This window comes from Mobula birostris, chromosome 20 (genome assembly GCF_030028105.1).
Source record: "Mobula birostris isolate sMobBir1 chromosome 20, sMobBir1.hap1, whole genome shotgun sequence".
NCBI classification, from domain to species: Eukaryota; Metazoa; Chordata; class Chondrichthyes; order Myliobatiformes; family Myliobatidae; genus Mobula; species Mobula birostris.
In genome coordinates this window covers 1,091,232-1,113,553 of record NC_092389.1, presented here as the reverse complement: position 1 = coordinate 1,113,553, position 22,322 = coordinate 1,091,232, and the positions used below count along the sequence as shown (strand labels likewise).

General features: G+C 42.6%; 1 protein-coding gene across 8 annotated transcripts in view; it reads right to left on the bottom strand.

Moving 5' to 3' along the window:
- LOC140212725 (proprotein convertase subtilisin/kexin type 7-like) overlaps positions 1–22,322 on the bottom strand; it is a 316,994-nt gene that overhangs the window by 160,886 nt on the left and 133,786 nt on the right. For all 8 annotated transcript variants that reach the window (XM_072283841.1, XM_072283845.1, XM_072283842.1 and 5 more), the window contains 2 exons: positions 21,927–22,065; positions 10,855–10,955 (listed from right to left, as the gene is read on the bottom strand). In XM_072283841.1, the coding sequence (XP_072139942.1) occupies positions 10,855–10,955; positions 21,927–22,065 (240 nt within the window). The remainder of the gene's footprint in view (positions 1–10,854; positions 10,956–21,926; positions 22,066–22,322) is intronic.

The following is a 22,322-nucleotide window of genomic DNA, read 5'->3' as shown; positions in this document are numbered from 1 at the left end:
CCTCCATTTAACAGAATAAAGACAGACACTGTTGAAAATACTCAGCAGGTCTGACGGCATCAGTGGAAAGTGAATCAGTTAACATTTCACCAAGATCCTTCATCAGAACTCAGAAAGGAAAACAAAGTTAAGACCAGATAAAGTGCAGAACCTGGAAATCAATATTTTTGCTCCCTTTTTGCTCTACTTACCTAAAAGTTTATATATGCAGTGGATTCCGATTAATTGGGTCACATCAGGATCAGTATATTTTGGTCCAATAAAGCAGCTGTCCCAATTATCCAAAGTTTCATGGAAATAGTTAAAAAGGTATAAAAAAAGACAAACTACTGTTTAACAAAGCAACAAGCTATGTATTTAAATGAAATACAGAACAAATTAGAACACTACCAATCGTACTACTAAACTATAAAACTGTGCATTAGTTCCTAATAGTTATCGATGGAGGAATTCATCCAGTGTACATTGCCGTGTTCTTCCGATTAATTGTAAATGAAAAAAATTAGTGCGGACACCTAGTGCAGATAATGGACTGCCTTCATACATTGCTTTCAACGATTGCATCCTCCATATCTTCATTTTCATTGTAACTTTCAAGATGATTGTTGATACCTTCAAATTTTTCATAGTTCTAACTTGTTGAAGTAGTAAAATCATTTCATTTTCACCTCCAGCTGTTTCTAGCATCTCCAAGCCTCAAAGCTTGAAACTGCAGTGAGCAAAACAGTTCTGAATTGTCTTACTGCTTATTTCTCGCCAACTATCAGTGACAGAAATCACTGCATTTTGAACACATGCCACTGATGCTGTTTTAAAAACTGTTCGCTCTTAGAATGTTGTAGTGTCTTAATGGCCACACAAGTACATGCAACTGCCACTAATTCAAAACTGTTCGGCAACAGTCTCCTGACAAAAATTAAGTGGCATAGTGTCCCAAATAAATTAAGGGAATCCCAGCTATTTTCTTGATAATTTTTGTTGTACAAGACCATAAGGCATAGGAGCAGAATTAGGCCATTCAGCCCATCAAGTCTGCTCCACCATTCCACCATGGCTGATCTGGGATCCCACTCAACCCCATACACCTGCCTTCTCACCTTATCTTTTGAAGCCCTGATCGATCAGGAACTATGAACTTCTGCCTTAAATATACCCACGAACTTGGCCTCCACTGCAGTCTGCGGCAGATCATTCCACAGATTCACTACTCTCTGGATAAAAAAAATTCTCTGCACCTCTGTTCTAAAGGGTCACTCCTCAACTTTGAGGCTGTGCCCTCTAGTTCTGAATAACACCACCAGAGGAAACATCCTCTCCCAATCCACCTTGTGGGTTTCATTCTTCTAAATTCCAGTGAATACAGGCCCAAAACTGCCAAGCGAACGTCTTATATTAACCCCTTCATTTCCAGAATCATCCCCGTGAACCTCCTCTCGACTGTCTCCAATGACAACATACAACATATCCTTTCTGAGATATGGGGCCCAAAACTGTTGACAATACTCTGAGTGCAGCCTGACTAGTCTCTTATAAAGCCTCAGCATTATCTGCTTGTTTTTATATTCTATTCCCCTTGAAATAAATGCCAACGTTTAATTTGCCTTCTTTACCACAGACTCAAACTGTAAAGTAACCTTCTGGGAGTCTTGCACGAGGACTCCCAAGTTCTCCTGTGATGTTTGAAACTTCTCCGCATTTAGATAATAGTCTGCACTATTGTTCCTTTCACCAAAATGCATTATCATACATTTCCAACACTGTGTGCTGGACGCGGAGGCTGGTGGGGTGGTAGGCGAGGACAAGAAGAACCCTGGTTGGGGTAAGAGCAGACACGTATGAAATGGAAGAGATGCGGTTGCGGTCAGCGTTGATAGTGGAGGAAGCAATGCCATTTGAAAAAGGGCTAGAATGAAAAGTCTCATCCTGAGAGCAGATGCAGTGGAGACGGAGGGATTGAGAGAAGGAGAGTTATAGTCCGAGTAGCTGTGAGAGTCCACGGTTTAAAATAGACATCAGTAGATAAGCTGTCTCCAGAGATTGAGACAGAAAGATCGAGAAAGGGGAGGGAGGTGTAGGAAATGGACCAGGTGAATTTGAGGGCCGGGTGGAAGCTGGAGGCAAAGTGGATGAAGTCGATGAGTTCAGCACAGGTGCAGGAAGCAGCACCAACACAGTCGTCGATGTAGCGTAGGAAAAGTGCAGGACAGTCACCAGTGTAGGCTTGGAACGTAGACTGTTCATGTAGCCGACAAATAGGCAGGCATAGCTTGGACCCATGTGAGTGCCACGGCTACCCCTATTATTTCTGTGCTGTAGTTTCTATGGTTTATGGTTTGAAGGAAGTGGGAAGGGCCAAAGCAGAAATTATTGAGAGTGAGGACAAGTTTCACGAGGCGGAGGAGAGTGCTGGAAGAGGGAAACTGGTTAGTTCTGGTGTCCAGAAAAGAACAGAGAGCTTTGAGGCCTTCCTGGTGGGGGATGGAGGTGTACAGGGACTGGACGTCCATAGTGAAAATAAGATGATGGGGGCCGGGGAACTTGAAATCCTTGAAAAGATCAAAAGTGTGTGAGGTGTCATGGATGTAGGTAGGAACTAGGGGGATAAAACAGAGTCGAGGTATACGGATATGAGTTCAGTGGGGCAGGAACAAGCTGAAACAATGGGTCTACCTGGACAAGCAGGTTTGTGGATCTTGGGTAGGAGGTAGAAACGGGAGGTGCGGGGTGCAAGAACTATGAGGTTGGTAACAGTGGATGGGAGATCCCCCAGAGTCAATAAGGTTGGTGATGGTGTGGGAGGCAATGGCTTGGTGTTCCTGAGTGGGGTCCTATTCAAGGGGTAAGTAAGAGGAGGTGTCTGAGTATTGTCACTGAGGCTCAACAAGGTAGAGATCATTATAACAGACTATACAGCACCTCCCTTATATGTGGGTTTGATGGTGAGGTAAGGATTGGTGCAGAGGGAGTGGAAAACGGAGCATTCAGAAAGGGTGAGGTTGGAATTGGAGAGGGGAGTATTGAAGTCGAGACGGTTGATGTCTCGTCAGCAGTTGGCAATGAAAAGGTCCAGAATAAGCAGAAGACCAGGACGGGGTGTCTAGGAAGAGGAGGAGGGTTGAAGACAAGACTGCCGAAGGGTTTCAGCCCAAAACGTCGACTGTACTTTTTTCCATAGATGCTGCCTGACCTGCTGAGTTCCTCATTTTGTGTGTGTTGCTCGGATTTCCAGCATCTGCAGATTCTCTGTCATTTGGTGAAGCTTGTTTATATTTCAATGTGTATTGCCCATCACAAAAGCGAAGATACACACACAAGGTGTCAGTTCATTGAAGTGTTTGAATCAAGAAGTTGTTTTCTTAGTTTAAAGAGGATCCAAAGGAAATAGATGGTGTTCTGACTTATATTAGGAAGATCTGGAAACTTTCCTGCTCATCTACTAACTGTGAACATTTTGTCTCAAGATGACAATATAGGAGCAGAATTGGGCCATTCAGCCCATCGAGTCTGCTCCAATTTACTATCCCTCTCAACCCCAATCTCCTGCCTGTTCCTCATCACCTTTCATACCTTAACTAATCAAAATAAGACAATAAAACATAGGAGCAGAATTAGACTATTTGGCCCACTGAGTCAGATAAACACAAACTGGAATTTTCACAACACACTCAAAATGCTGGAGGAACTCAGCAGGCCAGGCAGCATCTATGAAGCAGAATAAAGAGTTGGCGCTTCAGACTCAAACCCTTCACCAGGACATCAGGACTGGAAAGGAAGGGGGAAGAAGTCGGAATAAGAAGGTGGGGGAAGGGGAAGGATTACAAGCTGGTAGGTGACAGGTAACACCAGTTCAGAGGGGGAAGCTGGGTGGGTGGAGGAGGAAAATGACGTAAGAAGCTGGGAGAGGATAGGTGGAAGGCATAAAGAGCTGAAAAAGTAATCTAATAGAAGTGGTCAATGGACCATGGAAAAAAGAGCAGGAGGGAAACCAGCGAGGCAGATGAGGAGAAGAGAATGGGGAAAGAGGGGAAACGGAATGGGAGATGGAAAGAGAGAGGAGGCGGCTTTATTGTATCCGGTGTGGCCTCCTCTACGTCGATGATTGCAGATTGTAGACCCTCAGATTGGAAGATGCCTTGCTGGACATCTTCACTCCGTCTGCCACTATAGGTAAACTCTCTCAGTGGCCATCCATTTCAATTGGTCTCTGATTATGCTGGCTACTTTACCAAGGCAGCTACAAATGTAGATCAAGTTCACAGAGGGGAGGCTGGTTTTCCTGATGGCCTGTGTCCATAGTTGACTGCAGTTTCTTGTGAGCCAGATTGAGTGGATAGCCAAAGACTTTTTCCAAGGTGGAAATGGATAATATGAGGGGGTTTAATTTTAAGGTGATTGGAGGAAAGTATGAAGGGAATGCCAGAGGTATTTTTTTTAAACACAGAGAGTGGTGAGTGCATGGAACATGCTGCCAGGGGTGGTGGTAGAGGCAGATATATTAGGGACATTTAAGAAACTCTTAGATAGACAAGTAGATCAAAGAAAATGGAGGTCTATGTGGGAGGGAAGAGTTAGATTGGTCTTAGAGCAGGTTAAAATGTCGGAACATTATTGTGGGCTGAAGGGCCTGTAGTGTGCCGTACTGTTCTAATGTTGTACATCCTGAAGTTTCTGGCAGTCTAGGGCAGAGCAAATGCCATTCCAAATTGTGATGCATCTCGATAGGATGCTTTCTATGGTGCATCAATAAAAATTGGTGAGGGTCAAAGGAACCCCGGCTCGCGTGATTACTGCTCCAGGTTTGCGACTTCAGTTTCAAAAATTGAAGTGAAATGATCCAAATGGTGTTGGGGGAATTTTCATCAGCAGTGAGACTTCAAACTTCTCTTCAGTGAGTCAAAACAGCAGTGGTGATGCTGCTGCCAAAGCATAGTTTTGTTCTGGTTGTGAAACAACATTTTCAGATTTCAAAGGCAAACTGTAATGCAAATCACAGCTAATAAACCAGAAATTTAAAAAATGGGTTGACATCTGAAAATGGAATTTAGGCTGACATGCCAATTGATTTTGTATTTATACAACGTTAAATAAAAAATATCCTGCACTATCCAGACATCGACCTTTTCAGAAACATTTGAACTGAAGTCTCATCCGGCTTTTCATCCCGTTTAACCCTCAGTTAATTAAAGTCCTGTATGGCTGCCAGTTAGATACAGTTTCCAAATTTGTGATAGTAAACAGACTGTGACAGAAAAATCTTGTTAAGTAAATCTCTGAACCACATTCAGCTGTATGCTCCAAAAACCTTTACCTAATTAGGCCTCTGCTTGAACTTTAAAGCCTATTATCACATCCCACAGGAATGAGATGGAGGTGTTAAATACTCTAGTTTAAGGACACAGCACTGCCTTTGCTATTAAGCCGAATCAGGTTTTTTATCACTGACATAGGTCCTGAAATTTGTTCATCGCAGCAGCAGCAGTACATTGCAATACATACAATATACTATAAATTACAATAAGAAATATATATAAAATATGTAGTGCAAAATGAGAGCAAAAATAGTATTTGTGTGGTCATGAACCATTCAGAAATCTGACGGCAAAGGGGAAGAAGTTGTTCCTAAAATGTTCAATGTGTGTCTTCAGGCCCCTGTACCTCCTCCCATTTGTAACAATGAGAAGAGGGCATGTCCTGAGAGGTGGGGGTCTTTAATGATGGTTGCCACCTTTTTGAAGATGTCCTCGATGCTGGGGAAGCTCGTGCCCATGATGGAGCTGGCTGAGTTTACAACTTTCTGCATCTTTTTCTGATCCTGTGTATTGGCTCCACCATACCAGACAGTGATGCAGCCGGTCAGGGTGCTCCCTGCACAGTACATCTGTAGAAATTAGCTATAGTCTTCTCTAAGGCAAACTCTGGTGCTTGATATTAAGCGTCTGGGTAACCTGCCATCAAATTTCTCCTCAGTGTTCTCTTCTAACTCATTTGGTGACAAGCCCACTCAGATTGTTGTGGATTGTGGTTGTATTTTGGAATCCCAGTTTCACTTAGGGAGTGCTGTGTTGTTGGAGATGCTGGCAAAGTTCAGAGGTCGAAGCCCAGGGAGCTGCGTGACTGGAAGTCGAAGCCCCTGGGTCAGTGTGTTTGGAGGCGTGAGGTCTGCGAGTGTTAGAGTCCAGAGCCAAAATGTAGGTGGCCTGTCCTGGGGTTGAAGGCCTGTCTTTGTGAGGGGAAGGTAGGAAAGGGGCTTGTTTTGCTGTTGTTGCTTGTGTTGTTCTGCTGAACGTGCTGAACATGCTACGATGACACCAGAAAGTGTGGCCACACTTGTGGGCTGCCACCAAAACATCTGTAGCTTGTACTGGTTGTTAATGCCAATGACACAATTTCACTGTTATGTTTCAGTGTACATGTGATAAATAAATGATTCTGAACCAGAATCCCTTCCTTCAGGAGAGAAGTTTAATCAATGTCATGTGTGTATTCTCAAACTGTTGTGAAATATCCCACGACTATCTGAAAGTGAGGAAGACATCACTATGAACGCCACAGACCTCTCACATGATATAATGAATTCTTGACCTTATTTATTTACCTGCACTGCCCTCTCTCTGTAATTGTAACACTAGATTTTGCATTTTTTTTCCACTTTATACTACATTGATGTACTTTTGTTGGGAATGATCTGTATGGATAGCATGAAAAACGTTTCCCCACTGTATTGTGACAATAAACTAATTACCATTTACCCTCAGAAATTGGACAGCAATTGGATCCAGCTGCTTAAACCGTCCTCCACAATTTTCCATGTCCAACGTTGACTACTTCATAAGTAAATAACTGGCTGTAAGATGTTCTAAATATATGAATTCTGACATGAAAATCCAATCTTCTTAATAGCCTTGCAACTTATCGACTCCTCTGAGGGACAGCTGGTCCAACTGGACAGGTCTCATCCAATCAGAGAGATTTCAAAAGAAAAAGCCTCAGCTCACATTTTCGTGTACTTTCTGAATCCTCTGCAGAGCCACACATTTTAGCCAAACAATAAAGCAACTTCACAGAGTTAAAACCAAAAATATGGCATGAGTATGTAATAATTAAGCCATTGTTCCTCTTTGACATTAATATACAGTACATATTAATTTATACATTCTGAAAATGCATATACCCGATAAAATATCTAGTATTGAAATAATAGATTAGCTGGGTGTAGTTGAGATTGTTAGTGTTTCAGGCAATTATTTCACTCCTTTTAATTCTGACAGGCACAAAAAAAGCTCCTAAACATTTAAAACTGTTAATCTATAGTTGATTTGCAAGAAGCACAAAAAGGATCCCAAGGTGAAATGGCAACTGAAATGGTAGGTCGTACACATGATCTCACAGGTTTCCGGCTCAAAGGTCAGCCCCAGTCCAGGGACAGGACCACAAGAAACCCAAGCGACTTTCTCTCTGAGAGAAAGTTACAGTGCCAGAGGTGCCATCCTTGAAATAAATCCTTTGTTCAAAGATCATTTAGAAACACTTGGGTCATCAGAATGGGCATCAGCTTAAAGCAAATACCAGCCTCTCTTCCCGCTGGATACAAGATATTTCCAAGTGCTATTTCAAGAAAGAGAAAGGTACCATCTCTAATGCTAAAAAATAAGGACCAGACACTGGCCACTCAGTGCCTCAAATGTGCTTTCTCCATTCAATAAAATGGCTTATCTAAGCATTGTGTCAACATTACATTTCCACCTGTAGCAACACACACCCACCACTCTCTGCGTAAAGATCTTACCTCTGACACCCCTCCCCCCCCCCCATACTAACTGTAAAGGTAGGGCCTTAACAATCAGAAACTAGGGAACAAAGAAATGGCAGAAAAATTGATCAATACTTTAGGCTAGTTTTCAGAGGAGGGCACAAAGAACCTCAAAATCAGAATCAGGTTTAATCTCGCTGTTGTTTACAATGTGAAATTGTTGGTTGGTGGCAGCATACAGTGCAAAAAGATATAACATTACTACAAATTACAAAATAAATAAATAGTGCAACCATGTTAAGTATCTGCAGAGGGGGGAAATGAAGGAAATTAATATTAGTCAAGGAATTGTGGCGGGAACGCTGATGGAAGTTTAGGCTGACAAGTGTCCTGGGCCAGAATGATTAGACTAGACGACACAGGTTTAAGGCGAGGGGTAGGAGAACGAGAGGGGATCTGAAGAGTATCCCTTTTCACTCAGTGACTGAAATTTAGAAAATTCTGACAGGATTGGACAGACTAAATGCAGGAGAATTGACGGTAGCCAAGCCCAGACCATTGGTCACAGCCTCAGATTCTGTGAATGCTGGAAATCTGGAGCAACACACATAAAATGCTGAAGGAAATCAGCAGGTTGGGTAGCATCAATGGAGAAGAATAAACCGTTGATGTTTTGGATTCCATTGAGCACATCTACAAGAAACGCTGTCACAGGAAAGCAGCATCTATCATCAGGGACACAACCACCCAGGACATGCTCTCTTCTCACCGCTGTCATCAGGAAGAAGGTACAGGAGCCTCAGGACTCACATCACCAGGTTCAGGGACAGTAATTACCCCTCAACCATCAGGTTCCAGAACCAGAGGGGATAATTTCACTCACCTTGTGCCATCACTGAACTGTTCCCACAACCTGTAGACTCACTTTCAAGGATTCTTCATCTCACGTTCTCCATATTTGTTGCTTATTTATTTACTGATTATTTATTTATTCATCTATTTATTATTAGTATTATTTCATTGTTTTCTTTCTTTTTGTATTTGCACAGTTTGCTGTCTTTTGCACACTGGTCACTCACTCTGTTGGTGTAGTCTTTCACTGATTCTATTATGGTTATTGGATTTATTGAGAATGCCCACAAAAAATGAATCTCAGGGTTGTATATGGTGACATACTGTATATGTACTTCTGTGGCGGCCCGCAAATGCGGGACTTGAACCGCCATCGGGAGCCGCGGGCAGACACACGGTAGCGCGTTTGGAACTACCCACTCGGGGCAGACCTTCCGGGGACAGTCTGACATCACGTCCGCCCCACAGGTTGCAGGGGCCCATGGGAGGGGAGATTTAAACGCACGATTTTGAATCAGAAAAGGCATTCTGAGTTCAGCTCTCTCTGCCTCCGTGTGTTTCTTTAGTAGTGTGTTTGCGTGCGACTACACTTTGATAATAAGTTTACTTTGAACTTTGAAATTCATCAGGACTGGAGGGGAAGAGGGTAGAGCCAAAATAAGAAGACAAGGAGACGGGAAGGAATACAAGCTGACCAGGTGAGTGACTGGGGGTAGGGGAGGATGAAGTTAGAAGTTGAGAGATGATAGGTGGAAAAACTAAAGGGCTGAAGAAGAAGGAATCTGACAGGACAGTAGAGTGGACCATGGGAGAAAGGGAAGGAGGAGGGACACCAGAGGGAGGTGATGGGATTACCTCCCTCTTCCAACATGTACATCTTTGAGATATATACTATGTCATAAGGGAGAAAAATGGCAATCATTTACCCTTCTTAGATTACTGTCATCTTTGTCCTTTATTATACATAGTGTAGACACATAAACAAAATGTAGTTATAATTTGTCAGGGAGGGTAGAGGTAAAAAAAATTGTAAGACCTTTAACTTGACATATACTAGAAGCAGACCCTAATTATAAATGGATAAACAGGTTAACCATTCCCTCTGCCCCTCACACAGATGGCCACAGTTTAAACAGATAAAGGAACAGCATATTCATTCTGTGAATCAGGTAGTGGAGGCTAACTGCTCAAGGGAGCCTGTTGCAAATGATTGTATGATCAACTTCTGCATCAACCACTAGGAACCACAAACCCAAGAAACAGTAATAGCTTGGAAATAAACCCTTCGTCCCAAGTCTTCACCAACCATTAAGCATTCTGTTACAATGGTCTGACACTAATCCCATTTTTAGTCCCTGCCAGAATTTTATCTAAATCCTTTGTACAAAGTTTGGTGGAAACCGGTGCTGTGGGAACACTATCATTTTCCTGGTTTCTTCATTATAGAGGGAGAAATTAGTCTTCAGTCATCTAAAGTAATGTGAGAGAACTGATTACTGGACTTAATCGCTGACAACACGGTGACTGATACATATCATAATGACCAAAGGCAAATTTCTACATCCCAACTACCATGCCTCTTACCAAATTCACGATGCATCAGTCCAGACTCTTTATTTCAAAGTTCAAAGTAAACTTATTATCAAAGTACGTATATGTCATCATATACTACCCTGAGATTCATTTTCTTGCAGGCATTCACAGTAGAACAAGGAAATCCAATAGAATCAATGAAAAATCTACACACAAAGACTGACAAACACTAATGAGCAAAGGAAGGCCAACAGAGCAAATGCACATTAGGATCTAATATGTGAGTGATGGTAGGTGTGTAGGGTTTGATCGCCCATCTCCAGTTGGAAATAACATTACAGCAATCAGAGACCTGTCATAATCTACTCTCCATTTGTGGAGAATGCAGAAAACCAAACTGAAAGAAATGCAGAGACATGCTAGGTACAGAGCTTCCACTGAGCCATCTACGGTGCTGAACAGGTCACGTCGGTTTTCAAGATTTTTTCAGGTAATTTTTACTTATGCAATTCATCTTACTTAAAGCACCGTGCTTTGGTGTGGATATTGCCAAAAGCTACCAAATAGCTCATTCTATGTCAGCAATGGAATCACTGTGAACTACTCCTTGCACTATAAGGGACTTGCAGTGAAATGTGTTTTTATGACACTACTGCCTTGTGTTGCCTCGCTGTCTTGTGTAATTTATGTTCTACGTTGTCTGAACTTATCAAACTTACAATGCTTCGCATCATCTTGTCACCACTGCTGAAGGTGACTGCCAGCATGGCAGCACACTCCTCAGCGTAGAATGGCATGTGACCTTCTTCATTCACTGCCCCTGCAGAGAGACAGAATCAAATCAGACTACAGACAGGGCACTTCAGAAAACAATGCACAACCAAGTACTCCCTCTGCAAATTCAGCATCACGAATTAAATCACAGCACCCAGGCTTTTCGAAAAGAAGCAATAAACATAAACACATTAGTAAAATCACTTTACAGTACCACTGATCACAAATGGAGTTTAAGGAGTTTATATGTTCTCCCTTTGACCATATGGTTTCCTCCAGGTGCTCCAGTTTCTTCCCACATTGCAAAGATGTATGGGTTTAGCTTAGTGAATTGTGGGCATGCTATGTCATAACCATATAACAATTACAGCACGGAAACAGGCCATCTTGGCCCTTCTAGTCCATGCTGAACTCTTACTCTCACCTAGTCCCACCAACCCGCACTCAGCCCATAACCCTCCATTCCTTTCCTGTCCATATATCTATCCAATTTAACTTTAAACGACAACATCGAACCTGCCTCAACCACTTCTGCTGGAAGCTCGTTCCACACAGCTACCACTCTCTGGGTAAAGAAGTTCCCCCTCATGTTACCCCTGAACTTTTGTCCTTTTTTTTTCCTGTGTTGTCACAGGAATTATGGCAACATTTGCAGGCTGCCCTCAGCACAATGCTTGTGCTGCGTTGGTCATTGATGTAAACCAGCACGGTTTACTGTATGTTTTAATGTACATGTGACAAATAAAGCCAGTCTAATATAAAAAATGCTTACAGCAATTTATATTTTCCACTACTTATCATCTTTCATATAAGAATACAGTATATTGGCAAGGTAATTATTGACAGAGTGCACTTTCCTTCAAGTTGACAGCAACCACTTATTGCTATCTCCTCTCTCCGGGGGTGGGGGGTAGGGGGGAGACACTCTAAGCCAGGCTGAAACACAAAGGGATGATGCCCCCTCTACCCAGCATTTTGCTAGCAAATGTGTAGTCACTGAAGAACAAAGCTGAGGACCCACAGGAAGGGCAAGATTGCTGTACTGAAGGGAAATAAGAAATTGTTGTATACTGAGTTTTACAGAGACGTGGCTTACTCAGTGTATGCCAGATTCGGCGATCAGACCTGAAGGCTTCTCAATACATAGGATGGCCCGAATTGCTGATTCCGAAAAGGCAAAAGATGGAGGTGTGTGTTTCATGATAAACTCTCTGTGGTGCTCCGATGTGATGGTTTTGTCTAACCTGTGTTCCCCAACCTTGAACACCTCATGATCAAGTGCCAGCTGTTCAATTTACCAAGAGAGTTCTCCTTTGTGATCCTGACCAGAGTTTACATATAACCAGTAGATGACTATAATCAAACGATTGAGATACTGCATGATGCAATTACCAAACAAGAAACAAACCATCCTGACACATTCCAAATCATAGTCGCTGATTTCAATCAGGCTTTTTTGAAGAAAACCATGCCCAATTAGCATCAGCATATAACCTGTAGCACCAGAGGTCCCAACACACTTGACCACTGTTATACCAACATAAGGAATGCCTACTGTTCCATGCCTGGACCACATCTTGGTAAATCGGATCATTTGGCTGTCCTTCTCCTATCTGCATACATGCAGAGGTTAAAGAGCAAGGCTACAGAGATTAGGACAACAAATGGGGTACTTGGTCAAGTACCAAAGATCTGTGCAGATCAACTGGCTGGAGTTCACTGAGGTCTTTAACCTTTCACTTCAGAAGTCTGAGGTACACACCTGCTTCAAGCAGGATTCAATTGTACCAGTGCCCAAGAAGAACGTGGTGATCTGTTTCAATGATTATCATCCAGTAGCACTTTCATCCACAGTGATGAAGTGTTTTGAGAGGTTGGTGATGAAACATATCAACTCCTGCCTGAGAAGCGACTTGGATCTGCTCCAGTTTGCCTACCGGAGCAACAGGTCCTCACAGATGCCATCCCATTTGACTCTGCACTCAACTCTGGAACGTCTGGATAGCAAAGATGCATACACAAGGATGCTCTTTATTGACCACAGCTCAGCATTCAATACCATCGTCCCCTCAAAACTAATCAATAATCTCCAAAACCTTGGCCTCAGTATCTCCTTGTGCAATTGGATCCTCGATTTCCTCACTTGTAGACCACAGTTATTTTGGATTGGCAAAAACATCTCCATGATCTCCATTAGCACAGGTTCACCATGAGTCTGTGTGCTTAGCCCCCTGCTCTACTTGCTTTACACTTATGACTGTGTGGCTACGCACAGCTCCAATGCCATGTTCAAGTTTGCTGATGACACCACTGTCGTAAGCTGAATCAAACGTAATCATGAATCAGCATATAGGAGGAAGATTGAAAATCAGGCTACGTGGCGCCATAACAATAACCTCTTACTCAATGTCAGCAAGAACGAGGAACTGATCTTTGACTTCAGGAGGAAACCAGAGGTCCATGAGCCAGTCCTCATCATGGGATCAGAGGAAGAGAGGGCCAGCAACTTTAAATTCCTTGGTATTATCATTTCAGAGGACCTGTCCTAGGCCTAGCATGCAAGCACAATCACGAAGAAAGCACGACAGTGCCTCTACTTCCTTAGAAGTTTGTAAAGATTCAACATGACATCTAAAATTTTGACAAACTTATATAGATGTGTAGTGGAGAGTATATTGTGTCACAGCCTATGTTCCCTCTAAGCTGTGCGTGTGTTCGCACGCACACACATTTTTCAACCAGCACATAAAGGAAATTAATGTGCGCACAAAAGGTTAGTTACCTAAAATAACATAGTAATTAATAATTATACTTATTGAAAATAATCTTTCCGCTAAATGTTTCTGTTAACTAGTTAGTCGTTTTTTCAAATACCACAATGCACGTCACTAATTTACACCACCTCACTTTTCCTGTTCTGGGATCTGGGAGACAATGTTTCGTGGAGTGACAAAGTTAAAGTTTTGCTAAGCCAACAACATGAAGAAAACGTCACAGTAGATACAAGTTCGCTGTTGACTTTTATAAATAGTCTTTGTGTTCATTTAGAAGAAAGGTTTCCTGAAGATGAGGTACAAGAATGGTCAGCTTTTGTTTTCTCCACAATTGCAGATTGTGACTTCACATTTGGCGATGAAAAAGTTAATACCTTATGTCAAAAATATCACCATTTTCTAGCTGAAAATACTGTAATAGTTAGACAGTTTAATGATTTCAAATTTTCCGTGCAGAGAAAAAATTAAATCCGAACCGATTTCAAACTTTGCTCAAATGGTGGCATTTGCACTTCAAAATGAACAGTTTTGCCACCTTGCACAGTTGATGGACATTGGGGGAACCTTTCTTGTGTCTAGTGCGGACTGTGAGCGAGGTTTTAGCCTAATGAATCAACTCAAAAACAAGCTGAGAAACCGTTTAGGTGAATGTCATTTGGATGTTAATGAGAATCAAAAGCTTCAATGGGATGGAAGTTCTATTAGTCGAGATAGAGTTTACAAAGAATGGGTAAATGCCAAAGACAGGAGTGAGAAAAAAATAACTGAGTGACTTAAATATGTATGTTATTTTGTTGTTATTCTGTGCAGTTTTATGTCAAATATTTTGTAAACCTACATAAACTGTGCCATGTGTGCATTCAGTGCACAACATAAGATTTTTGCGCACACTGACTACTAAAAACTAGAGGGAACATTGATCACAGCCTGTTATGGAAACAACAATGCCCTTGAATGGAAAACCCTCTAAAAAGTAGTGGATACGGCCCAGTCCATCACAGGTAAAGCCCTCGCCACGATTGAGCAAATTTACAAGTAGCGCTGTCGTAGGAAAGCAACAATCCTCAGGGACTCCCACCACCAGGTTCAGGGACAGTTATTAAGACCTGTGTGGATGAGTGTGTGCCTCCAAGAGCATATCGGACATAGCTACACCAAAGACCTGTTTGAACCAGGAGATTCATTGTCTGCTGAGGGCTAGATCATTCAAGACTGGTGATCCAGTCAGGTACGAAACAGGAAGTCCAGGTACAACCTCTGGAAGGCTATTTCAAGGGCAATAGGACATTTCCATTGAGGGTAGAGATGGAATCAGATGCACGTCAGCTCTGGCAGGCTATTACTTCCTACAACGTGAAACCTAACATCATGAATGGCTGTGATACTTCACTCGGAGATGAGCTCATCACCTTTCATGCATGCTTTCAAAGGGAGACTAAAACTACACTTGCGCAAATCCCTAGAGCATCTGGTGACCCTGTGATCTCTGTCTTGAAGGCTGACATCAGAACATCTTTCAAAAAGGTGAACCCTCATAAGGCGTCAGGCCCTGATGGTATACCGGGGGGGGGGGGGGGCGCGGGTGGCCTTGAAACCTGTGCCAGCTAACTGGCGGGAGTGTTCAAGGACTCAACCATCAGGGTCTCAAATCAGAGGGGTTAACTTCACTTAACTGTACTTGCCCCATCACTATCCTGTGCTTAATATATCAATGCAGTTACAAAGAAGGCACAAGAGCGACTATATTTCATTAGCAGTTTGAGGAGATTTGGTATGTCACCAAAGACACTTGCAAATTTCTACAGATGTACCGTGGAGAGCAGCAAGCAGCACCTCCATCATTGGCTGAAGCACTATCTGGTTTGGAGGGGGGAGTACGTTAGGATAGTGATAGGGCAAGTAAAGTTGAGTGGAGACACTGGTGGTTGAGGGGTAATAACTGTTCTTGAACCTGGTGGTGCAAGTCCTGATGGCAGCAGCAAGAAGAGAGTATGACCTAATAGATAGATAGATAGATATAGTTTATTGATCCCGAGGGAAATTGGGTTTCGTTACAGCCGTACCAACCAAGAATACAGCATAAATATAGCAATACAAAAACCACAAACAATCAAACAGCAAAATGCAAACTATGCCAGATGGAAAATAAGTCCAGGACCAGCCTATTAGCTCAGGGTGTCTGACCCTCCACGGGAGCAGCTGCAAGTTCGATGGCCACAGGCAGGAACGACCTCTCATGCCGCCCAGCGTTGAACCTCGGTGGAATGTGGCCGAAGTCCAACAGTAAAAAGTTCAATATCCGGTCTATAAACACGTTCCTTGATCGTAATATGACCCAGATTGCACCGTCTGTTGTTAACCAGAACAGTAAGCACCCAGCTCCTTTACGCTTACCGCTCTCAGTGCACTTCCGGTCAGCCCGAACGGTCTGGAAGCCATCTATGGAGAAGTTTTGATCGGGTATGTCCTCGTGCAGCCCCGCTCCAGTGAAACACATAACACTGCGGTCCCGAAATGTTCTCTGACACCTGGCTAGCGCCGTGAACTCATCCATTTTATTACCCCCCGAACTCCTCTTCTCCATAAGTCTCTGTAAGTGGTGGGGTTCCCTGATCAAGGACATCTTCAAACTCTCATTGCTGCAGTCAGTAGTTTCCACTTGCTTCAAAAGGGTGACAATTATACCAGTGCCCAAGAAGAGCAGGGTGAGCTGCCTCAACAACTATCACCCAGTGGCACTCACACTTATTCTGATGCACAGCTTTGAGAGGTTGGTCATGGCTAGAATTAATTCCTGCCTAAGCAAGGACCTGGACCCACAGGCTTACAGTGGATGTAATCTCACTGGCCCACCACTCAGCCTTGTATCGCGTGGACAGAAGTAATACTGACACCTCCTCTGTTATTGACTACAGCTGAGCCATCAACACAATCACAACCTCAGTACAAATCAACAAGCTCCAAACCCTGCCTCTTTGAAGAGAAGACGGCGCGACGCAGCGCGCAGCGGCCACTCCGGTGATGAATATCTGTTATCTGTCAAGTAGGTACCGTGCACAATCCTGATTTGATGGAGACAGACGTGAGAGCACGGAGGAACATCTGGTGAAACTTTTGAAATGCCTGTTTCACTGCCGCTGCTACTGTGCAATCCAGAATCTCCGGAAGTGAAGGCCCCGAATCCTCGGCTTTGCCTGTTGCTTGGCGGCCGGGGCCGGGGTCGAAGCGCTCGGTGCCTGGTGTCGGAGGGCTGGTCGGAGGCTTGAAGTTTTCGGACGGACTCAGAGTCCGCTGCGGTCGGGTGCTTCCAGGGTGCTGCATCGGCAAGTTTGCGGCGCTGGAGGTTCATGGCAGGGAGAGTTTCTCCCTTCTACCATCTGCGTGAGATGATGGGGCTACCGGGATTTTGAGACTTTTTTTTTAACCGCGCCCATGGTCTGCTTTTATCAAATTACGGTATTGCTTTGCACTGTTGTAACTATATGTTATAGTTATGTGGTTTTGTCAGTTTTAGTCTTGGTTTGTCTTGTGTTTCTGTGATATCATACTGAAGGAACATTGAATCATTTCTTAATGCGTGCATTACTAAATGACAATAAACGAGAACTGAGTGTCCTCATAATCTAATCTAATCTGTACCTCCCTTCACTTCCTCACCGGGAGGCCACAGTCTGTGCAGATTGGAAATAACATCTTCACCTCACTGACAATCAACACTAGTGCACCTCAAGGATGCATGTTTAGCCCACTGCTCTGCTCTCTTTACACCCATGATTGTGTGGCTAGGCACAGCTCAAATGCAATCTCTAAATTTGCTGACGACACAACTATTGTTGGCAGAATTTCAGATAGTGATGAGGAGGCTTACAGGAGCGAGATAGATCAGCTGGTTGAGTGGTGTTGTAGCAACAACCTTGCACCCAACATCAGTAAGAACAGGGAATTGATTGTGGACTTCAGGAAGGGGAAGTCAAGGGATCACACACCAGTCCTCATCGAGGGATCAGAAGTGGGAAGAGTGAGCAGTTTCAAGTTCCCAAGTGTCAACATCTCTGAAAATATATCTTGGGTCCAACATATTGTTGCAATTACAAAGAAGGCACATCATTTCTTCAGATGTATTGTGGAGAGCATTCTAACTGGTTGCATCACCATCTGGAAAGGAGGGGCTACTGCACAGGATCGGAAAGAGTTGCAGAAAGTTGTAAACTCAGCCAGCTTCATCATGGAGAAAGTTGTAAACTCAGCTTCACCAGCCTCACCAGCATCAAGGACACCTTAAAAAGGCAATGCCTCAAAAAGGCAGTGTCCATCATTGAGGACCTCCATCACGCAGGACATGCCCCCTTCTCATTGCTACCATCAAGGAGGTGGTACCGGAGCCTGAAGACACACGATCATTGTTTCAAAAACAGTTTCTTCCCCTCTACCATCAGATTTCTGAACGGACAATGAACCCATGAACAATATTTCAGTGATTTTTTCCCTCTCTTTTTGCACTGCTTATTTAATTTAATGCTTTTTATACTGTATATACTTTGTACTGCACTTATAGTTTTTATGTATTGTTATGTACTGCTGTCACAAAACAACAAATTTCACGACACGCCAGTGATATTAAACCTAATTCTGATTCTGTTTCTAAAAAATGAAAACTGTTGCTATTTTAGATTTCAGCACATCCATTTTCTCTGTGAAAACCAATCTATGCAGTTGAAAACCTAACTCCCTCTCAACTAAACTACAACAGACTAGAGGAAGAGACAGGAGAAAATTCCAACAAAGATTCTTCCACACAAACTGCTTGCTTTTCATTGGCAGAATTGCAGCCTTCAGTCACAAGAAGGACAAAGGTCTCACTAAATTACTATGGAGCAGTTGGGCACCAGAGATTCATGACATAAGCAATTACAACTAACCACTCCTGTTACTATTGTTCATTCGCTGTGGACACTTCAAGTTGAAATATGTACTTGGATACTGAAGGATACGGCCAAGAAATTAATTATACTTTCAGTCACTTGGTGCAGTATATTCAAAAAGAGCCAACATTCCAAAGTGGAATTCTGGCCGGGGAACTATAAATAAAAGGTCTGCTTTTCTTAAACGTAAAAGCTGTAAGAGTTTACACAATCATATAATGTCTGTCTGTCTCGGTACCATATCCGATGTGGACTTTGGTGACCATGGTTTTCCATATTGATCCATCCTTCGTTTTTTGGATGACTTCCATTTCCTCAATGTGTAGCCACCTGGCTATGCTTTTGATGTCTTCCTCTAGGTTTGCTCCCCTCGTTCTTTCCAGAGAGTATGAGTTTTTCTAGTTCATCTTTCCGCATGATGTGTCCAAGGAATCTGAATTGTCTTTCTCTTATTGCTGGTATGAGTGATCAAACTGCTTGGGCTCTTCTGAGAACTTCTTCATTTGATGTGTGTGTGGTCCATGATATTTTTAACATTCTCCTGTAGAACCATAATTCAGCTGCTTCTAGTCTCCTTTCCATTGCTGGAGAAATGGTCCAGCATTCACTTCCATAAGTCAGGATAGAATAAATGTAGCACTGCAGTATTCTGTTTTTAGTGTACGTGCTCATCTTTCTGTCTGTTAATACGGGCTTCATTTTTTGGAAAGCTTCTTTCGCCATTGCTATTCTGTATTTGATATCTGTGTCGCACCTGCCATTACTTGTTACTAGGCTGCCAAGATATCTGAATTTGTTGACCTGTTTGATGTTTGCATTTCCGATTTTGATCACACATTGTGGGATGTTGTCTTTCTGGAGCTGACCATGCTTTCTGTCTTCTTGGTGTTGATTGAGAGGCCTCTGTGATTACTTTCATATAATATTCACAATAAAAGCATGCATTTATATAGCATCTTTCTCATTCTTTTCAGATGGCCATAAAGAGTTTTAAAGCTAAGTAAAACACTTTTTGAAATATAGTTCCAAACCTAAACCTGCAACGGTCAAGGAGGCCAAGGGCTTCAGATGCCTGCAAGCGTTCCCACCTGCAGGTTCTGCTCCAAGTTGGAGAGATATTGCTGTTCCTTCATTGGTAAATCCTGTAACTCACTGGCCAAAAGTACTGAGGAAGTACATGCACCAGGAAGAGTGGCTGCAGTTCACTACCACCTCCTCATGGGCTACTAAGAATAAATAGTAAATGTTGGCTTTATTATTAGTGCCAATACAAGAATAAATAAATAAGTTTTTGTTGTATTCATGGCAGCCAAACTATGCACACTAAATCACATTAACAACAATAAGATAATAAACAGATATTGGGTATGCCTACAAACTTTAGTGTACCCAATTTCTAAAGCACTTAAAATTAATCTACAACCTAATAAATTAACTGCGCTTTTTGGAATAACTCCTCAAAGTATTCATGGTATTTCTGTGTCTGACCAACATGTTATTGCATTTGTTACATTGATAGCTAGGAGGGCCATTTTGTTGAAGTGGAAGGATACATCACCTCCCACTTTGTCACAATGATTCTCTCAAGTGATGTTATGTCTTAGTTTGGAGAAAATTAGAAGTCGAACCTTTGAACCTTTATTTGACTTTGAGAAAAGATGGGGCTCACTTGCTCGTTATTATCATTTGAGCTAATTGATAGATTTTTTCCACGATCTAATTGTAAATTTTTTGGTATATTTTCTTTTCTTGCTGGCGGTTTGGTGTTTATTTTTAGAAGCTTTTTGTATGACACATGGCTCCAGGGTTGTACATCTATTGTTTTTTTTTCTCACTTTTTCTGCTTAGTAAGTTTTTTTTGTTATCACAAATATTTTTTCAATCTTTAAGATGTCTTTTTTGAGACATTGTAAGTGTTGTTACTTCAATGTACTTGTGTTATTTCTTTTGTACAATATAACAATAAAAAGATTTGAAAAGAAAGAAGGAAACTTTAGTGTACCCTGATGCGGTATTGCACAGTTCAAATCCAACTGCTTCAGCTGTGGATTTGTTGCTGTAGATTTTAGGACTGTCACAGAGCAGGCTTTGCACTTCCCACAGAGAGCAAGATGATACTGCCCAGAGATCGATGATTGGAGTGCTGAGTGGAGAAAGAGGGAGCCAGTGGTTGTAGGTCTGACCCAACAGCAAAGTTGGATTAAAGAGGAAATTAGAATTCTTTGTCACATGTACATTGACACATGCAGAGAAATGCATCGTTTGCATCAACAACCAACACCGTCCGAGGATTGTGTTGTGAGCAGCCCACAAGTGTTACCATGCTTCGGCGCCAACATAGCATGTCCCCGTACGTCTTTGGAATGTGGGAGGAAACTGGAGCACACAGAGGATATCCATATGGTCATGGGGAGAACGTACAAACCCTTTACGGACAGCAGGTGGAATCAAACCCCAATCATTGGCACTGTAAAGCATTGAGATATCCACTATGCTACTATGCCTTGCCAAGTTGGGGAAAAGATTATTTTATTTTCTCAGGCTATGAAAATGAAGAGACTGCATGAAGCTCTATTTATTTAGAACGGTCGGTGGGGTGGTGTTTGGAGACCATATTCCAATCTCAAGGCAGGGTCAGAAGATTCCACTCTTGGGACATAAGGCACAAGCAACTTTAATATCCTTTGCAAATCATTTACTGAAACAAAAGTATTCAGCATACAGCTTCCGCTGATCATTCTGTGAAATAAAACTGCCATCATCACAAGAGGTTCTGCAGATGCTGGAAATCCAGAGCAACATGTACAAAGTGCAGGAGGAACTCAGCAGGCCAGGCAGCATCTGTGGAGGTGAATAAACAGCTGATGTTTTGGGCTGAGACCCTTCATTAGGACTGAAAAGGAACAGGAGAGATGGCCAGTATAAAAAGGTTGGGGAGGAGTGAAGCAAGAGCTGGCAGGTGATAGGCAGATCCAGGTGAGGGGCATGATAGGTCAGTGAGGGAGGTGGAGACTGATACAGATTCCTGATAAAGGGTCTCAGCTTGAAACATCAACTGTTTATTTCCCTGCATATACAGTATACTGTCTGACTTGCTGAGTTCCTCCAGCATTTTGTGTATGCAGTCGTCAACTTACAGCCTGGAATTAGTATAAAAACATTCAGGGGACCCACTTTGCTTGAATCATACACAACTCTTCATTGAATCATCAGAATACCATTGGCAGATGTCACCATGAATACTTCAGCAAATCCTTCCCCCCCCCCACCTTGATCTGATTGTGCGATTCACCCAGTGTGAATGCTTGAATAGCTACATACCGATGGTAACGGTGTAGATGGAGTTTGCGTAACCATCATAGTTACAGTTGTCCTCATACTGCCCTCCATTGCCACTGGCCACCACGAAAATACTTCCAAAGCCCTGACGGCCTGCCATGACACCATGCTGTAATGCAGCCTAAGTGAAGGAGTTAGAAATCAATTGTTAGCATGAAAAATATTCTCATAGGTTAATGATGCCCTCATGAAGTGTGATAAATATTCATAGAGAATGCCAATCAATTCTTTCGATGGTTATATATTTTCATAGCTCCTATTGAGGAAAGTTCCAGGACAGACCAACATAACCAAAGTAAATGCATATAAAAAGTTTTACTTGGGATACAAGACCCTCACTGGTCCGTGGCACAGGCAGCAATCCAGAAATTACTATCC